The 17,669-nt window shown below is 56.5% G+C and overlaps 3 protein-coding genes across 3 annotated transcripts; 2 read left to right on the forward strand and 1 right to left on the reverse strand.

Moving 5' to 3' along the window:
* The first annotated feature begins 4,232 nt into the window (after window positions 1–4,232).
* On the forward strand, window positions 4,233–10,484 carry MFRP (membrane frizzled-related protein). Its single transcript, XM_031670414.2, has 13 exons — window positions 4,233–5,411; window positions 5,536–5,638; window positions 5,753–5,866; window positions 5,989–6,141; window positions 6,280–6,493; window positions 6,916–7,046; window positions 7,172–7,297; window positions 7,524–7,600; window positions 7,947–8,095; window positions 8,598–8,728; window positions 8,872–9,003; window positions 9,614–9,741; window positions 9,832–10,484. The coding sequence occupies exons 1-13, from the start codon at window positions 5,358–5,360 to the stop codon at window positions 10,054–10,056; spliced, it is 1,737 nt and encodes a 578-aa protein (XP_031526274.2). The 5' UTR covers window positions 4,233–5,357; the 3' UTR covers window positions 10,057–10,484.
* A 62-nt stretch (window positions 10,485–10,546) lies between these two features.
* C1QTNF5 (C1q and TNF related 5) lies at window positions 10,547–12,708 on the forward strand. Its single transcript, XM_072954160.1, has 3 exons — window positions 10,547–10,951; window positions 11,246–11,502; window positions 11,809–12,708. The coding sequence occupies exons 1-3, from the start codon at window positions 10,608–10,610 to the stop codon at window positions 12,324–12,326; spliced, it is 1,119 nt and encodes a 372-aa protein (XP_072810261.1). The 5' UTR covers window positions 10,547–10,607; the 3' UTR covers window positions 12,327–12,708.
* Window positions 12,709–14,399: 1,691 nt separating this feature from the next.
* On the reverse strand, window positions 14,400–17,180 carry RNF26 (ring finger protein 26). The gene has a single exon (XM_006207730.4). The coding sequence runs from the start codon at window positions 16,596–16,598 to the stop codon at window positions 15,297–15,299; it is 1,302 nt and encodes a 433-aa protein (XP_006207792.1). The 5' UTR covers window positions 16,599–17,180; the 3' UTR covers window positions 14,400–15,296.
* Between the last annotated feature and the right edge of the window lie 489 nt (window positions 17,181–17,669).

Genomic DNA, 17,669 nt, shown 5'->3' on the forward strand with positions numbered 1-17,669 from the left:
CGGCCTCCTCTGCACACCTGGGCTCCAGCAGACACCTCCTACAGGAGTCCTCGGCCACAGGCCCTTTCACCGCCAATATTCTACAAGGTTTATAGAAAGAACATGGAAAATGTAAAAAAGAAAAGGAAAAAAGGATTAAATGCTGAAAACCAGGAATCCAACAGACCCACCCCTGAAACCCTGCGCTGCTCCTTGCCAGCTGTCTGACTCTGGTGTCTCAGTTACATCTGGAAAATGGGAACAAAAACACTTCCCTGACCATCCTCCCAGGGCTGTTATGAGGGTCGAGTGAGACGATGAGTTAAGGGGTCTGTGTTCTCTCTGTCTCATTGTCCCTTACCCTATGCCATTCTCCCACCCTGACCTGGGCCCTCGCTGGGGGGGCTCCTCTCCCAGAAACATGTCCACAAAGCAGCCAATCACAAAGGTGTCTGTGTCCGCAGAGCCAGGCGTGTAGTGGAGGATGGCTGGGGCAACAGCAAAGCCAGAGAGAAGCTTCCTGCCCTCCCATCCTACCCCCGTGCTTCCTTTCTACCATCTTTCCACAAACAGGGACTGTTCTAAAACCCAGTTCTCTCCAAGCCACTCCCTGCTTAAAACAACCTGAGGTTAATCCTGAGGCCCCTGAGGGGGAAGTCCTGGCAAATACCCATTTTATCACTCAGTGGGCCCCAGACATAAGGAGAAAATTACAAAAGGCAGCTCTGGGACCCAAGACACCCATGAACCAGCTCACGGATCTGGCATTTGGAGTATTTAACAACAGAGACAGGGTTGAAGAGGTGAGGAGGATTCAGGGACAACAGAGGAAGGCACAGTTCTTAGCGGCAACCCTAACCCCTGCACCACCTCAGGGTTACCCTCTCTTTTGAAGACCCATGGTGAGGACAGGATCCAGGATGCCTGGATCAGAGGCATTGTTTCACCAAAAAGGGACCTGTTTTAAGTGCAGCCGGGAGGGCCACTGGAAGAATGAATACACCATGTATGGCAAGAGCCCACCGAGGCCCTGCCCGATATGCAACGAGAAGGCCACCAGAAGCGGGACTGTCCCCAGCCCAGAAGGGGCCCCCAAACCAATGATAGCCGAGGTGAGGGGGCCCGGGACCCTCCGTGGCTCCCAAAGGACACCTGGTCATTTCTCTGGAGGAGCCTCAGGTAACCCTTGACATGGCAGATAGGAACGTTGTTTTCTTATCAGACACGGCGCCGCTTACTCTGTGCTGACTGACTTCCCTGGACCCTTGTCCTCCCGATCCTGTGTAATAACCAGGATCGATGGAAAGCCACAAACCAAGCGATTCACAACCTAGCTGCCTGCTAGAAAAATTTTCCTTTGTATATCAGTTTCTGCTCATGTCTGTGTGCCCCATCCCCTTGCTGGGAAGAAATTTGCTCACTAAATTCCAGACAATAACCCAATTTGGGGACCCTCACAAAGAGAGCACCCGCCAAAGAAAAACGACTGCTCTTGGCCTTGGGAACCTACCTCCCAAGCCAGAGGAGGTCTCCCTTCCACCCCATATTGTTTCTTAAGTAAACCCCACTGCCTGAGACACAGAAGTCCCTGGCAAGGCTAATATGCCCCCAGTTCAGATCTCCTTAAAACCCAATGCTAATTATCCACAAAGAGACATTATTCCTTGAGGCCTGAGGACCAACGAGGTACCCAGCCTTTAATAATGAAGTTCTTAACATTGTAAAATGATTATAAATCAATAAAAAATGTTTAAAAAAATCAAAAAAAATATAACCAAGTTCTTAAAGCATGGGCTGTTACAACCCTGCCAGTCTCCACGTAGTACTCCCATTCTCACGTAAAAGCAAAATGGAGAATGCCGGCTTGTCCAAGACCTGAGGACAGTTACTCAGATAAAAACACTATTCAGGTTCTCAGCTTCCTAGGGGAACGAGGGTACCAAGTTTCTCCTCACAAGGCCCAGATTTTCACCCAACAGGTTAAGTACCTGGGATATGTGCTCTCCTTTGGGCCTGGAACTGTGGCCCAAGACCAGAAGGAAGCTACTATAAACAACAAACATGGTCCCATAAACCAAAGATCAGACGAGGTATAGCCCAAAAGTTCCACTTCCACTCCCAGACGGAGGCCTCCAAACAGATTTTCGAGAGCTGGGCCAGAGAATGGGCCCAGAGTGGCTCGCAGTAAGCCCAGAATAGCTCACTCTCTGAAAGGCAAATGAACTCAGATGGATTGGGTAGAATTTTCCCATCCCGCACAAGCTGGAGTGGCTCATTCCAACATCATGAACACAAAATCACAAACAACAAATAAGCTATAGTCACACGGACAGAAAATCAGAGGAGGTGTAAAGTTCTACTTCCACTCCCAGACGAAGGGCTCCAAATTGATGGGCCCAGCTCCCGAAAGAGAATGGACCCAGAGTGACTCACAGTGAGCCCAGAGCAGCTCGCCTTCCACAAGGGAATAAGCCCAGATGGAGTGGAGAGAATTCCCAGCCTGTGCAAGCTGGAGCAGCTCACCCCCCAGTTACAGTGAATGTGGACCACAGCTTTTTTCTAGTTCCCAAATATCTACTCAGTTTAAAGAAATAACCGTGATATGCAGTAATATATATCATTCACTCACCGTTACATGCCTCACTTTCAGCAAAACAAGGAAGAGAGAACAGGATTTGGACTCAGGTACACACACATACACACACATGCGCGCGCGCGTGCACGCGCACGCGCGATTACCCAAAAGTAACTCAAGATAACCCTGCCTAAACCCATTATGGAGATCCTAACAGTTAACGTGGCCATATACTGTTACCATAAAAATATCATCTTCCTCTTAATCATAGGTTCATAGTTGTAATCAGACCACTTATCCAAAATGTGCTTCCGAGGACTTTAAGGATAGTTGAAATATTCCCCATTTTTTAAGACAGAAATACAGCACAAAACAGCACACAAATGCTAGCATACAAAGAAACAAACGAACTGGTTCACAAATCAGGTAGAAGTCCAACAACTACTTCCTCTGTCCAACAGGGTACCCCACTCAAATACAAAGCAAGCTGGCTTATTCTGGAGAAGCCCCAGACAGAGGAAATGAAGCTTCCAGCCATACACACTGGAGCGATTTACCGTACCGTATGGAGCTCGTCTGCTCCCAGACGTCGATTCCTTGCTCCAACTGCCAAGCGCTGGGGCAGTCCGTGCCACTTTGGGGAATTTTGCAGGGAAGATCCTCAAGAGAAGTAGTCCCGGCAGCTGCTGGGGCCTGACCAGAAAACTCCTCAGCCAGGGCCAGCTGGACACAAGTGTCAAGGCTCCTGGCTCCTGGCTGGCTAAGACAAACTTTGTTACCGAGTCCAAGCTCGCACTGCTCCCTGCATGACACACTAATAAATCAAGAGATGAGTTGCTGGGGCAAGGCATAGAAACTTTATTCGGAAAGCCAGGAGACTGAGTAAGATGGTGGGCTAGTGTCCCAGAGAAACATCTTGCCTGAGTTAACATTCAGGCTTCTTTTATGCTAAAAGGGGAGGGAGTAAAGTCAAACATTTCCTGGTTCCCGCAGCCTCCCAAGGGGATGTGTTAATTTCTTCCTGCCTGCCCTCATTCACGGGTGGGCCTGGTCAGGATGTTTCCTGTAAGCTAAACAAAGGTATTTTAGCTTAATGCTCATTACCTGGGAGGCAGGGTTCCCAGAGATGGGCCATTACGTATAATTTAAGTTTATAGGCAGCATCCCTTCGGTGATTAACTTACAGCAGAAGCAATAGAATACAAAGGTTAAAGCAGAAGAAACAGATCCAATATGGAGTCAGGTATGTTCTTCCCTATGACATCACACGGCCTCTGGAAACCATGCTGCGCACTCATGAATAAAAGGGGAAAAGGACAATATGGTCTCAGTGTTATTATAGAAATACTTTCGACCTCTCAAACCCTCTAAAAGCAGTCCACATCCCAGGTCCAAGGAAAGGCTTGTTCTCTGGACAAAAGCAGCCCAGGGCCCTCCAGGCAGGGAATGGAGAGGAACCGGTTGTGGGGGGATCTCCTGAGTGTGAGAGGAGCTGCCTCAGGATCGCAGATCTGTTTCCTTTGTTTCTTCTCTCCCCACTGGGCTCTTCACTTAGCTCCCCTCTGTCACCAGCCAGCCTCAGGCCAGTGCGGGGTGAAAGAGGTGGGCCACAGAAAACACGTGCTTTGAATTTACCCAGTCCTGGGTCCAACTCTTGTCTCTGTATCTTACCAGCTGTGTGACCTCAGGGAAGTTACTTCACCTCTCAGAGCCCTAGGCCATCATTTGTAAAGGGTTGTGCTACCTCACAGAGTGATGAAAGGGGAGAAAATGCCCATAGGACCCAGGGCCTAATACCTAACAGACATCCTACAAATGGTAGCCAGAAATATCATGCTGCCTCCCCAACTCTCAGGCTGAGCACGGCTAACACAAAGCAGATTAACAATCTCTTTCCTTTCTCCGTGAGTACAGCTATGCCAGGCTGGGATTTTCCAAGAGAAATTCACTCATGGAGAGAGAGGCAGAGCGCAGGTTTTCTATCCTGCAGCAGCAGATGCCGGACTCCACAACCCATTGAAGGGCCCACCCTGACCGACCCGTCCAAGGCCTTAGGCACTGTCTCCTCCTCTGCCCTTTCTCCTGCAGGCCGAGGGGGCCCAGGGAGAGACAGCCAGTCCCTCAAGCTCCCTGACTCACATCAGCACAAACACACCATGTTCTGCCCGTAATGGCTTATCTCCTTGACCTGGTCACTCAGGTGCTTTAGGGAAACTTCCAAAGACCCAGTCTTCCCATCACCCGGATGGGAAGTCGTGGTGGGCAGCAGTTTTGTCCAGGGCCCCAGGACTCATAGGCCTTTAAGCTGCCAAACCCTAACATCCAGCTTCTAAGGCTCTCTCGTGACTGCAAAACGGCCCCACTGTCCCTCTTCCCTCCAGCATCCCTCAGATGCTCACTCAACACCCCAGTGAGGTTAGGACAGGGGTGGCTAGCTCCCCGGTCACACCTTTCACAGAGCACCTAGCTTCCCCCGCGAGGTGTTGGCGGCCTGTGCCTTTAAGGACCGCTGTCCTGTGCCAGGGGCACAATCTCTGCATCCTCAGCTGAGTTGGATTAAGGGACTGTTTCACGCTGCTGCGAATTCCTTCTGGCTGCTGTCCCCTCCCCCACACAGAGACGGAATAGCCAGTAGCCTGAGCCAGTCTGCCGAGGGCAGCAGGAGAGCTGGTCCAGCCTGGCAGCCCGCACCCTCAGACAGCAGAGACTGCCCCTTCGATCGGGGGCCTGGGGGAAGCTGGCGGGCCTTTTGGGGTCTTGGGCTATCGCAGGGACTCCAGGAAGCCATGCAGAGCCTAGAGCCATGAAGGACTGTTCAGATATCATCCTCTGTGTGGAGGCGGCAGAGCTGAGCAAGGTAAGGGTCACACAGGACCACTCCCACAAGACCCAGCTGCCTGCCTGGGGCTGGTAGGGCCCAGTGAACACACCTACCAGGCAATGTGGCCACCGGCCCTCAGCCCTCAAGTCTCTCCCTTCAGACTGAGTTCTGCAATCCTGCTTTCGAGCCTGAATCAGGGCTTCCTTGCCCTCCATCTGCCTTCCAGGAGGCCGCCAGCTGCAGCATCCAAGCTCCCTGGCACGGTAACCATCTGAGAGGGTGACCTGGGGGCTGGACAGAAAGGCCCAGGAGCCAAGGGCTGTGTGAGAGATGCCCAAGGGAAAGGGCGCTCAAAACCCCACCACCCCTACCCACAGGTCGGCGTCCCCGAGGGCTGCAGCCAGACTGCCACTTCTCCTGGCTGTGTGTCCTCCTGCTGGCCGGCCTGCTGCTCCTGCTGCTCGGGCTGCTGGTGGCCATCATCTTGGCCCGTAAGTACCCAAGGCCTGCTTGGAAGAAGGGCTTTGGAATGTGACTCCAACAGCTATGCTACCCATCCCCCCAAAAAAGATTCGTCTCCTCTGAATCCCACTCCCCCATCTCCTGCCTCCAGAATTACAGGCAACACCCCCATCCGGGGCCTCCTATCATCCACTGCCTTCCCGAGGCCTTGCCACCACTGGCATCACCCCCACTACCATCTTTCAAGCAACTGGGACCCCTAAAGGGCCACAGGAGGCAGGCGTGAGCCCCAGGCCCCAGTCCAGTGAGTACTAAGGGCAGATCTTCCTGGAGAAGGGCTCATGATGGCAGGAGGGGATGGGATGGGCCAGGAAAAGGGACCTTGGGAAAAAAAAGGATCTCTCTCCTTTTGACCTCTGAACTCTAACCTCCATCTCTGCAGCCTGTGGGGGCCTCCTTCCTGGCCCAAGGGGCTTCTTCAGCAGCCCCAACTACCCAGACCCTTACCCACCCAACACCCACTGCGTGTGGCATATCCAGGTGGCCACAGACCATGCAATACAGCTCAAGATTGAAGCTCTCAGCATGGAGAGTGTGGCCTCTTGTCTTTTCGATCGCTTGGAAATATCCCCTGAGCCTGAAGGCCCTCTCCTCAGGTGGGTCCCTCTGCCCCCAGGAGATTCCACCCCTCACCCTGCCCTGAACCGCTGTCTGGAGAGCAGAACTATGGAGATGTGGTGGGAAAGGTTTGAGTGGGAAGAAACAGAGACATGTGACCTCTGGGCCCAGCTCTGCCACTATCTTGCTATATGACCTTGGGAAGGTGACTTCCCCTCTCTGACCTCAGTTTCCAAATCTGTAAATTGGAGCTCCCACCTATAATCCATGAATAAATGCTTCAAGGATGGATGTGCAGGTGCCAAGGAGGTCAGAGCTCCGCTGGAAACGAAAGGAACCTATTTGACACATTGTCACCAGCTTCGGGCTTGAGGAGGGAGGACCGCATGGCCCAGGCAGGCTCTACTCTGGCTGGGCCTGAGCTCTGAACCTCCATCACCCCCAACCTGGCTTCTTGCAGAGTGTGTGGGAGGGTGCCTCCCCCCACACTCAACACCAATGCCAGCCACCTCCGGGTGGCCTTCGTCTCTGATAGCAGCGTGGAAGGATCTGGCTTCCATGCCTGGTACCAGGCTGTGGCCCCTGGGTATGGTGAGTAATTTCCCACCGTGTCCCCAGCTACCCATCAAACTCCCACTTCCCTCCCCTTCAGCCATTCCCAGCACCGGCAAAAGGGGTAGAGACTTGGGGTTCTGAATCCAGATGCCCACCCCCAGGGAGCTGTGCCCACGACGAGTTCCCCTGTGACCAGCTCGTCTGCCTGCTACCTGACTCAGTGTGTGATGGTTTTGCCAACTGCGCTGATGGCAGTGATGAGACCAACTGCAGTGCCAAGTTCTCGGGTACGGGCCCCGCCAGCCTCAGGGCAGTTACTGTCTTCAGGAGTCTGATCCAGATTTAGGCTGGCCTTCCCAAGCCTGGCTCAGCACCAAAGCTGCCTGGTCATTCTTCTGGCCCAGAACTTGTGTCCCCATGGTCATGGCCAAAACCCCTCTGCCAGCACTGCTGGCCCTAATGGGCCAAGACACAGACCCTGGCAAATCCATGAGCCCCTCTTCCTCTCTCCAGGGTGTGGGGGGAATCTGACTGGGCTCCAGGGCACCTTCTCTGCTCCCAGCTACCTGCAGCAGTACCCTCACCAACAGGTAAGCCAGCGCTCCACGGGGAGGGTGGTGTGGCACACGTGGGCACACCTGAGCTTCCGGTTAGCATGACTGAGAACAGCAGAGCAGATACTGCCTTGTACCTGGGAAGGTCAGAGATCAAGTAGGCAGGAAGGAAACATTAGTAAGTGCTTACTAGGGACCCAGATTATCTCTGAGACCAGGCAAGTTAAAAGGTCTTTCAAAGATGAGAGCAGTGTGGGCAGAGCCCACCCACTCCCTACCCAGCCTGTAGCAGGTGGGGAAGCCCATCTGGAGCTCAGCCTGGGTGCCCAGATTGGGACAGAAGGAGGAATCTATAAATTACTTCATCTGTGCCCTCCCCCAGCTTTGCACCTGGCATATTTCGGTGCCCACTGGACATGGCCTGGAACTGCTGTTCCACAACTTCAGCCTGGAAGCTCAGGATGAATGCAAGCTTGACTACGTGGAGGTGTATGAGACCAGCAAGTCAGGGGCTCTCAGCCTCCTGGGCAGGTATCGGCAGAGCCAGTGGGAGGAGCCGAGGACAAACTCCATCCTCCATGGCCTGCAGTCAAGGCTTCCTACAAATTAGCCCAATCACGCTCTAGTTTCCTTGTCTTTTTCTGCTCCAACCTGGAGGTCTCCTCACTGTGACCCTAGAAAAGGCTTGTCCTTCCTCACCTATGTACCTGTATCCCTTACATCACCTTCTCTGGAAGGCCCTTCCCTGGCCTCTCCCCAACCCAGGTCAATTTCCACTTCCCCCAGAACCTGCGCTGATTTTCCCCAGCTTGAAGTGGCTCAGGTTCAAGCAGTTTGTTTAGTACTTTGTCTGCTGAGTATGTGTGTCTTCCTCACCAGACCCTAAGTCCCATGAGTCAGCAAGCATGCGTCCCATCCCCTCTGGCATCGCCCAGAGCACCCAGCTCCATGGAGGCCTGCGGGAGGCCTTGTGCACACTCCGCCAGCCAAGGGGCCCCTCGGTCACCCAAAGGACTGTGTCTGCTTTGGGCAGGTTCTGTGGGGCAGAGCCACCCCCCCGCCTCATCTCCTCGCACCACCAGCTGGCCGTGCTTTTTAGGACAGATCATGGCATCAGCAGCAGCGGGTTCTCAGCCACCTACCGGGCCCTCAATACCACAGAGAGTAGGTGGCCCTGGGCAAGGGGTCTGGGCCATAGAGGCACCTCCAGGAGAACTGGAAAGGGCTCTGGACCCTGGTCAGGGCACCGTGAAGGCAGTGGGGGTAAGGCATGTCCCTGGGCACTGCCATGCCCCCTGTGCCCGCAGACCCCTGTGAACCCAGAGAGTTCTCCTGCGGGGACGAAGGGTGTAAGAGTCTGCAGTGGATGTGTGGCATGTGGAGAGACTGTGCAGAGAGCAGTGATGACAACTGCAGCAGCCCCCTGTTCCCACCCCCAGGTGAGAAGCCTGCCCCAGGTGAGGCTCCGCGGGCAGCAGCTGGCAGACCGGGGCAGGCTGGGTGCCCATCCATAGCAACCCTGCTGGCACACTTCATAATACCCGTCCCGATCCTCCCTGCTTGGGGTGGGGGCCCCCTAACCAGACTCCAGACCACTTCACCAAATCCCAGAGGGACCCCCACCTGGTGGTGGCAATGGTACTTAGTGTCATCCCCAAGGGAAATGGGAATCTGGGAGTCGATGGTTGGGGCTTCAAGAACGAGTCCAGCTTTGTCACACAGAAAGCCTTGTCTCCAGGGCCCACCTCAAAGATGTGGGTGAGAGCAGGGGAGTTTCTTCTGGATGCCCAGTGGTCCTGCCAGTGCTGGTGCCCCCGCTTCCTAAGATCAAAGAGGTGTCTGCATGATGCCCAGGGCTGGTGAATGATACTTAGAGCAGGCTCTCGAGGAGAACAGGAATCCTCGATACGTGCAAAGCATCTTTCCATTTATCTCCTTTGATTCTCACAGACACTCCCATCTGACCCATACAGAGCAATTAGGTGACTTGTCCCAGGTCACACAACCAGTGACTATTCCCCCAGTGACACTCCCCTCCCACCGCTGCAGAGTTGGCCTGTGAGCCTGTCCAGGTGGAGATGTGCATCGGTCTGAGCTACAACACCACGGCCTTCCCTAACATCTGGGTGGGCATGGCCACCCAGGAGGAGGTGGTGGAGGTCCTCAGAGGTTACAAGGTGCGCCAGGCAAAGTTAAGGAGGGACCCCCAGGAAGGGGAGGGAGCCTGGAGTGTGGGATGCCTGAGGGCTGATCTCCTCCTTCCACAGAGCCTGACCAGTCTGCCCTGCTACCAGAATTTCCGGAGGCTCCTTTGCGGGCTGCTTGTGCCCCACTGCACCCCGCTAGGCAGCGTCCTTCCCCCTTGCCGCTCTGTCTGCCAGGAGGCAGAGCGCCAGTGCCAGTCTGGCCTGGCACTACTGGGCACCCCCTGGCCCTTCAACTGCAACAGGCTGCCTGAGGCAGCTGGCCTGGAGGCTTGCGCTCAGCCCTGACTCTTAAGCGGGCCCCTGCCCTCTGCTGCTCAGCCTCTTGCCCATCAGGGCAGGCAGGCAGGGGAAGCAAAGGACAGGGGCCAGCATAGGACTCTGCCCATCCCCTCTGGGTCCTCCCAGGGCGGGAAAGAGAAGTCCTCAATGGGGCTAATCGGACCCTCCCACCCTCCCGGATCTTTCCCTATCCCTTTACTTGCCCCAGATGTTGCAAACAGCTGGCCTGACTCCACGCAGTACCATTGACAATCTGGACCGCTTCTCACACAAGCCTCTGACCCTGATTTCCTATTTTCTGCCTTCCCCATCTCCATTTCTTTTTTAAGGTTCTCTACCACCCACCTTCTTTCTCATTTACTCAACAAAAATGTACTAAGTGCCTACTCGTGTGGCAGGCCCTGTTCTAAGCCCCAGGGATCTAGATGTCTACTGCATCTAGAACTCTCCACCCTCAGTTCTCAGCTTCTATTTCTCCTGAACTACAGCGTTGTCCTTGGTCTCTGTCAAGATGCCATCCCTCCTTCCAGCTCCTTGGAGCTGTAGATGCCCTAAGCATGTCTCTCACGGTTCTGCCTTTCTGTGCCCGGCTCAAATCTCTCTCTCTCTCCTTTCTCCCTCAAACTTTGGCCGGCTGCCGGCCGACACCACGAGTTATTTCCCTGCTATTTCCCAGCCCGGGCTCTTGGCCCCTGAACAACTGGTTTCCTCTTGGAGTCTGGGAGGAGCAGAGAGAAGCCGGCAAGGAAAGAACCAGGATCAGGGGGACGCCGAGGGCAAGGGGCGCCGGGCGGGAGAGAAGCGCAGAGAAGGCAGCAGGGGTCAAGCAGAGGGTCCAGAGTGGCAAGCGTCCCGAAGGAGGCCAGAGAGAAGCGAGCAGCCCCTCAGAGCCAGGAGAGGGGTGAGTCTGGCCGAGGGGGGAGGGGCGGGGAAAGAGGGATGGGGAGGGGCTGTGGGAAAGACTGGGCACCAGCCTGGATTGGGGGGGCAGGGAGGGCCGGCCTCCCCGTTCCTCTGCGCTGGGCTCTCAGGGTTCCCGGGTCTAGGGGGCGCCCCCTTCTTCGTTCCCCCGCGGCCGCTCAGCCTCAGTCAGGGGCAGGGCAGTGGGGTGGAGACCCAGCCGGCAGCGCCGGGGCGGGAAGCGAGGCAGGTCCCAGGATTCTGGGTCCCGACTCTTGTCCTGCCCGGCCCACAGACGACCAGAGGCACCCGGCGTCCGGGCTCCGCGTGCCAGCGCCATGAGGCCGCTCCTCGCCCTGCTGCTCCTGGGCCTGGCGGCCGGCTCTCCCCCGCTGGACGACAACAAGATCCCCAGCCTGTGCCCGGGGCACCCCGGCCTTCCCGGCACGCCGGGCCACCACGGCAGCCAGGGCCTGCCCGGCCGCGACGGCCGCGACGGCCGAGACGGCGCGCCTGGGCCTCCGGGAGAGAAAGGAGAGGGCGGGAGGCCGGGTAAGAGGCGATCCGTGGGGACGGACGTCCGAGCTAGCGCGGCCCTGCTCCCGCTCCCCGCGGCTCCAGGCTCCCGCCAGGGAGCGCCGCTCCTGTCCCCGCCCGACCCCGTCTGCTCCGGGAGCCGGGAGAGGAGAGAGTGACTCAGCGACGGGAGCCAGAACCCCTGGGACCCTCAGATCTGCCCCCAAGCCCTGCAGGAAGCAGGGAGGGGGCCCTGGCCGGAAGGGTGGGCTGAGAAACCGAGGGAGGATGAGGGAGGACCGCGGCGGGCTCACCCTAACCGCTCACTTTCCACCCCCGCAGGCCTCCCGGGGCCTCGTGGGGAGCCCGGGCCAAGAGGAGAGGCGGGCCCCATGGGGGCGACCGGGCCTGCGGGCGAGTGCTCGGTGCCTCCGCGCTCCGCCTTCAGCGCCAAGCGCTCCGAAAGCCGGGTGCCCCCGCCGTCGGACGCGCCCCTACCCTTCGACCGAGTACTGGTGAACGAGCAGGGACATTACGACGCCACCACCGGCAAATTCACCTGCCAGGTGCCCGGAGTCTACTACTTCGCCGTCCACGCCACCGTGTACCGGGCTAGCCTGCAGTTCGATCTGGTCAAGAACGGCGAGTCCATTGCCTCTTTCTTCCAGTTCTTTGGGGGGTGGCCCAAGCCAGCCTCGCTCTCCGGGGGCGCCATGGTGAGGTTGGAGCCTGAGGACCAGGTGTGGGTACAGGTGGGAGTGGGTGATTATATTGGCATATATGCCAGCATCAAGACAGACAGCACCTTCTCTGGATTTCTAGTGTATTCTGACTGGCACAACTCCCCTGTCTTCGCTTGATACCCACTGGAAAATGAGCGCATGCTCTCTCACTCCTATGAGAGGAGAGTGTGACATTGATGGCCACATAATCCGGGAGGGCTGGCCCCCCTGGAATGTTGTGAATGACTGCGGAGGTGGGGTGGGGCCTCTCTATTCTGCTGCCGACAGGGAATGAGGACAGAGGCTGAGATCAGGGCTGGCAGCGTGGGGCAGTGGCTGGATTTCTGCCCCAGACCAAAGGAGAGCGCTGTGCTGGCAGGTGTGGGTCCCTCCAGTTGCTCTGGCCCAGGACCCCAAGGTGGGGTATTCTTTCCTGGTCCTCCGCTTCTTTGAGTCCTCCCTTATCCCTCCTGCTCCTGGGCCCTTTTCTCAGAGATTATTCAATAAATCTTTAATAAAAAAAAAAGCCCTCCTATTGGCTTCAGCTTTTCCTCTTTAATGGTGGGGATGCCCTGATTCCAAGGATGGGAGGAAAGGGGAAGAGGGAGGAGGGAAAGGGCACTTAGGCAGAAGAGGTCTCTTAGGCTGGATGAAGCTATGGGGCAGGAGATACAGGGAGCAGGTTCAGGTGAAGGAGAGGTTACTTTACAGAGCTGACACCTAAGCTATGTAGGTTGTGAACAGGAGTGCCCTGCCAAGGAGTGCCCTGGTGTGGGGCTCTGGCCACCCAGAGGAAGCAGCACATTTTTCTAACTCAAAGATCTCATATGAATTGGATGGAACTTCACCACACACCCTCCTGCCCTGACCGACAAAAAAGAGCCTGGTATTTTCATTCATGACTGTTCTGGCTGCTTGCCTGTCCCTAGATGACTGGAGAGCTGTTTCTCTGTCCCTCATGCCAGGGGAGCAGAGTGTCCTTGGGTGTCAAGATACATCATTTCCGCGGTGGCCACAAGGGGGCACCCCAGCTCCAGAATGCAGCAACGACCCTAAGTAGCCTGCACTACCAGCCTGCTTAGGGGGAGGAAGGGTAGAGGTCTGCCAGTAGGATTCCAGATGGGGGTGGAGGAAAAAAATGGTCCTTTGCTCCCAGCTCAGGAAGTTTATCTTCCCTCATAAAATGTTTATCCTCACATTAAACAGAGACTGGAAGGAGCCAAGCCTCCCCTTGATCAGCAGCTTCTCCAGGGTTGGGGGAAGGGGAACAAAAGCCCTTCCTCAGGCCTCCCAACTCCAAGGTGGATGTGCAGAACGCTTCCCCACTGGGCTGGGCCGCCTCGAAGTCTGAGGCTAGCCACAAAGCCCCTTCAAGACTACCCTCCTCTGACCTGCAGCAGCCAGCGCCTGCTCCACCCCCAACCCAATGACTAACAAACCAAATCGGGGCTTGCCAGCTCCACAATCAGCACAGGCTCTCAACCCGAGAGAAAATGGAGAGAAAGTGGAGGTGCCTCTCCTCAGAGTTTCTTCCTGGCCTATCCCTTTCTCTCTTACCCTTCCTTCCAGAAGGCTGTCCTTGGCATATGCTCCTAGATTTAACATACAATTATGGGATGGTGTATCTCCCCCACCGCCGCTCTTTTGCTGGTCACGTGAGGGTGGATGTGACCGATGGAGAGTGGGCCAGGTAACTGAGCTAGAGATAGGCCTCAGCTGTCCTGGGCTTCGGCCATCCACCAGGAGGTCCCACAGCCATACTTCAGCCTCCCACAGCACCCCTCCACACCAAGAGACACAAAGACAAGCACTAACTCCTCCAGGGATCTGAGGGGAGACTTGACTTCAGGCAGCAGGAACCCCAAGTTTCCTCCTGGGATGAGTGGCACCAGAGGAGAAGCTCGGGGGCTGACTACAGGGAGAGAAGGTTCACCCTCTTCTCTACTAGGCTTAGTTCTGGCAAAACAGAAACGAGAGTTTTTCCAAAAGCTGTGCACGTGAGGGCACAAACTGGAGGGGTGTGAAAGCGAATCCAGCCACTCTTGGCATGGGCTCTCCCCAAGGCATAGCACCCCCACCCTATCCTATCTCTTCCCCCACCAGGTCCCCCACCGACCACACCTGTGACTCCAGCAGGACTGGAAGACACTGCAGTCGCATCAGTTCCCCTGACCAACTGCTCACCCTTGTAAGGATGCACAGAGGCCCTCAGAGCTGTAACAGGACTTTATTCCCTGGAACCTGGGCCAGACAGACCCCTTAGGAAGCTGCACGCCCCTACACCCTGGCCCCTTCTGTTTTTGGACCCTAGTGCAATGTGCAGTCTGCCTTCCCCAGTGCCAAGGAGAGACTAACAGAAGTGGAACACCACTTTTCTCTGTGATGTGCGGAGTGAAGGGGATATAAGTAGAAATCTGCTATCCCTCCTGAGGCTCCCAGTGGTGCTGGGGTGCCAGAGGGTACATGGTCCCAAAGCCAGGTGCAAACACACACACACATCCCCGGGGGTTAACTCTTGATCCCAGCTGTTGGATCAGGTTGGGAGGGGGCCTCATAAGATCATGACAGCTACAAGTGGTAGCTTTAAGGGCACCTGAGATACTACCCCCCAAAGCCTGCCAGGGCACAGCGGCTCCAGCTGGAAGCAAACGTTCAAGATCATTCCAAGGCCTTAGGGTTGCCAAAACACGCAAATGACACTGATACGTATGGCTGCAGAAGCTGGGGAGGAAGTGAGGAGGGAGCAGGGAGAGAACCTACAAATCCCCAACAGAAACACCAAAGCAGAGAAGAGGAGCCCCAGACACTTGCATCTGGCTGGGCCCTGGCAAGCTGAAGGGGAGTCGAGAGTCTCACACTGAGTGGTGAGACACACTCACCACACTCAGCATCACGGGGACCCGCCAGGTAAGGAAAAGCTGTTACCCTGCCCCCATCCAAGTCACAGTCTTCCAGGGTTTCCCATCTCAGTGACCTGGATGTATGGCTTCAGGTTCGGCAGAGGGCAGGAGGGGATTCAGTCTGGGACCCAGAGATCGGGTGTTAATGCTGTCCTCGCGCAGGTGGCTGCGTGGAGCGTGGAGGGGTGGGCAGACAGGGAGGGAGTCTTCAGAGGTAGACATTGAGGGTCTGCAGAATGCCCCGGCGACAGAGTGGGCAGTTGCGGTGGTAGACAGGGTGGCGCATTAGGATTTCGGTGCAGGCCTGGCACAGGCACAGGTGCCGACAAGGCAGAAGCAGCACCGTCTTGCTCTGGTCCTGGCAGATGACGCACTTCTTCCGCTCCTCTTGCTCCTTCAGCAACTTCCATGGGTCTTGCCCAGCTACAGGCTCCTCCACATTGAGCCTCTCCCGGCCTCGGGCAGCTGTCACCCTGGCCATCCTGACTGCCTCCTCTTCTGCCTCTGATCTGGGCCCTGCTTCAGGAAAAGTGTCCTGTCGCCAGGTCCTGGCTGAGGGCACCCTCCTAGGGCCACCCTGGGGGGCCCCAGGTGCCCCTCCCCGGTTTGGCCAGCTCGCCAGCTGCAGGCTTCGGCTCCAGATGTGGCGCCAGGCCTCCAGGCCCAGTGCTAGACGAGACAGCCGTACAACATCCTCTCTGAGTCGGTGGTAGGATGGCCGGGCGTGGAGCTGACTGAGCATCCGGGTGGCCAGCCTCAGGGTGAGGTCCGGGTGCAACACAATCACCGTCAGTGCCAGCACACAAGCCAGCAGCGCTAGGCCAGTGAGATTGACAAGCACAAAGCTGGCCAGGAGGCGGGCAGCTGAGGCCAGGAGCTCCAGTACTAGCTGGCAGGGGGTCCAGAGGAGGATGGACATGGCCACAGCACTGCTGGAAATGTGGGCTAGGAAGGCAGCCACCACATCCGTCATCCTCCACAGCGGCCCCATCACTGCATCCCATAGGGCCAGCACCAGGGAGAAGAGGTTCTGAGTGCCAATAAGGCAGATGTTGACCAGGCTATTGATCACATAGGCCACTAGGCTCATGGTAATGGCACAGATGTCACAGGCCTGCCGCAGCAAAGCATGGCCATTGGAGACCATATTGAGGACGCCCCGGTGCAGGATCTCCCGGCTCCTAAGCGCCCCATGAGAGGCCAGGTGCCCCAGGAGCTTTAAGCTCTCCAGACCAGAATAGCAGCTGTATAGTATGGTACACAAGGCCTGCAAGCCCCCAAAGGTGAACCGGACCACGGCTTCAATCAAGGCCAGCAGTGAAAGCAAGACTCCGCGGCCCAAGTGCAGAAGACTAGTCAGTACCGTGTGTGGCAGGTTGTAGATGAAGGCCAGGAGCCAGGCCAGGGAAGCCAGGAGGGAGGACACCAGCAGGAAGTTGAGGTCCAACACCAAGGTCAGCACATCCAGCAACAGGCCCACCCCATTCACTACCAAATACACAGCTTCCATGATAGTGCTATGGAGGTTAATCCAAAAGGAAGTCTGGCTCCCGGTTGAGGGGGGGTCTCAGAACTGTCAATATTTGGGGAGTTCAGGAATTAATTTGGAAGAGAAGTGAGCAGGCTCCAATCCAGGGAGAATCTGAGGAAGTGGGTTGGAAGGAAGTGGAGTCTCAGGTGAGGGAAAGGGAGCCAGGTGCCGGTCCAGGAGTCCCGGTTTTGAAGGCGGGCTGTTTGGGAGGAAAGAGGCCAAACATTTCCAAAGTGGAGGTGATCCCGGGCTAGAAGAGAAACCTCAGCTTTGAAGGCCTGGTGGTGACGTACCACGGCCGGGCAACGGGTCAGACCCAGGAGACCGGGAACGGAAGGAATCGGGCCAGGCCGGGGCCGGGTGGGGGCGGCGCAGGCTGGGCGCAGGCTCGCAGTCCAGCGACGCAGGTGCCCCTGTCCCCGCCCGGCCCCCGTCCTCTGCGCTCGCGGCGATTTGCGCCCAAAGGGGCAGTGGGGAAGGGAGCGAGCCTCAGCAAACCCCCGGCGCGGCTTCTACTTCGCTGGGCGCCGCCATCTTGTGCGCGAAAGGGAGGGGCAAGAGGCGTGACATGGAGGGAGGGACGAAGAACTCTGGCCGATCGGTGAGGCCCGACCACAGGAAATATCGAGCACTCATTGGTCCGTTTGAACGGCGCCCAAACTATTTAGTACTTTACAAAGGGAGGGGCGGAAACAGCTTAAAGTCCCCGCCCCCTTGAGGCGGGGATTGGTCAGTTGATGGGCAGAGGCAGAATACGCCCCCCAGCCCCGCCTCCTAAAGGAGCAGGCTTTTGGACTGGGCTAATACCGGGGCTGCTTTTTCTCTTGGCCTCGGGGCTTGATCTTTTCAGGTGCAGGATGGCAGGTCACTGTCTCGGACCTGGGTTCTGGGACTGCACCGTCTGGGCAGCCTCAGACTTGCTCCCTCGTCTTCTTCCATTCATTCATTGCTCTACAGTTTACTGAGCCTCTACAAATGCATTGGGGATATAAAAAATATTTAAGATGTGCCTGCTCACAAGCAATTCATAAGGAGAAACAGATTGTGACA

Source organism: Vicugna pacos, chromosome 33 (assembly GCF_048564905.1).
Source record: "Vicugna pacos chromosome 33, VicPac4, whole genome shotgun sequence".
Classification (NCBI taxonomy): Eukaryota; Metazoa; Chordata; class Mammalia; order Artiodactyla; family Camelidae; genus Vicugna; species Vicugna pacos.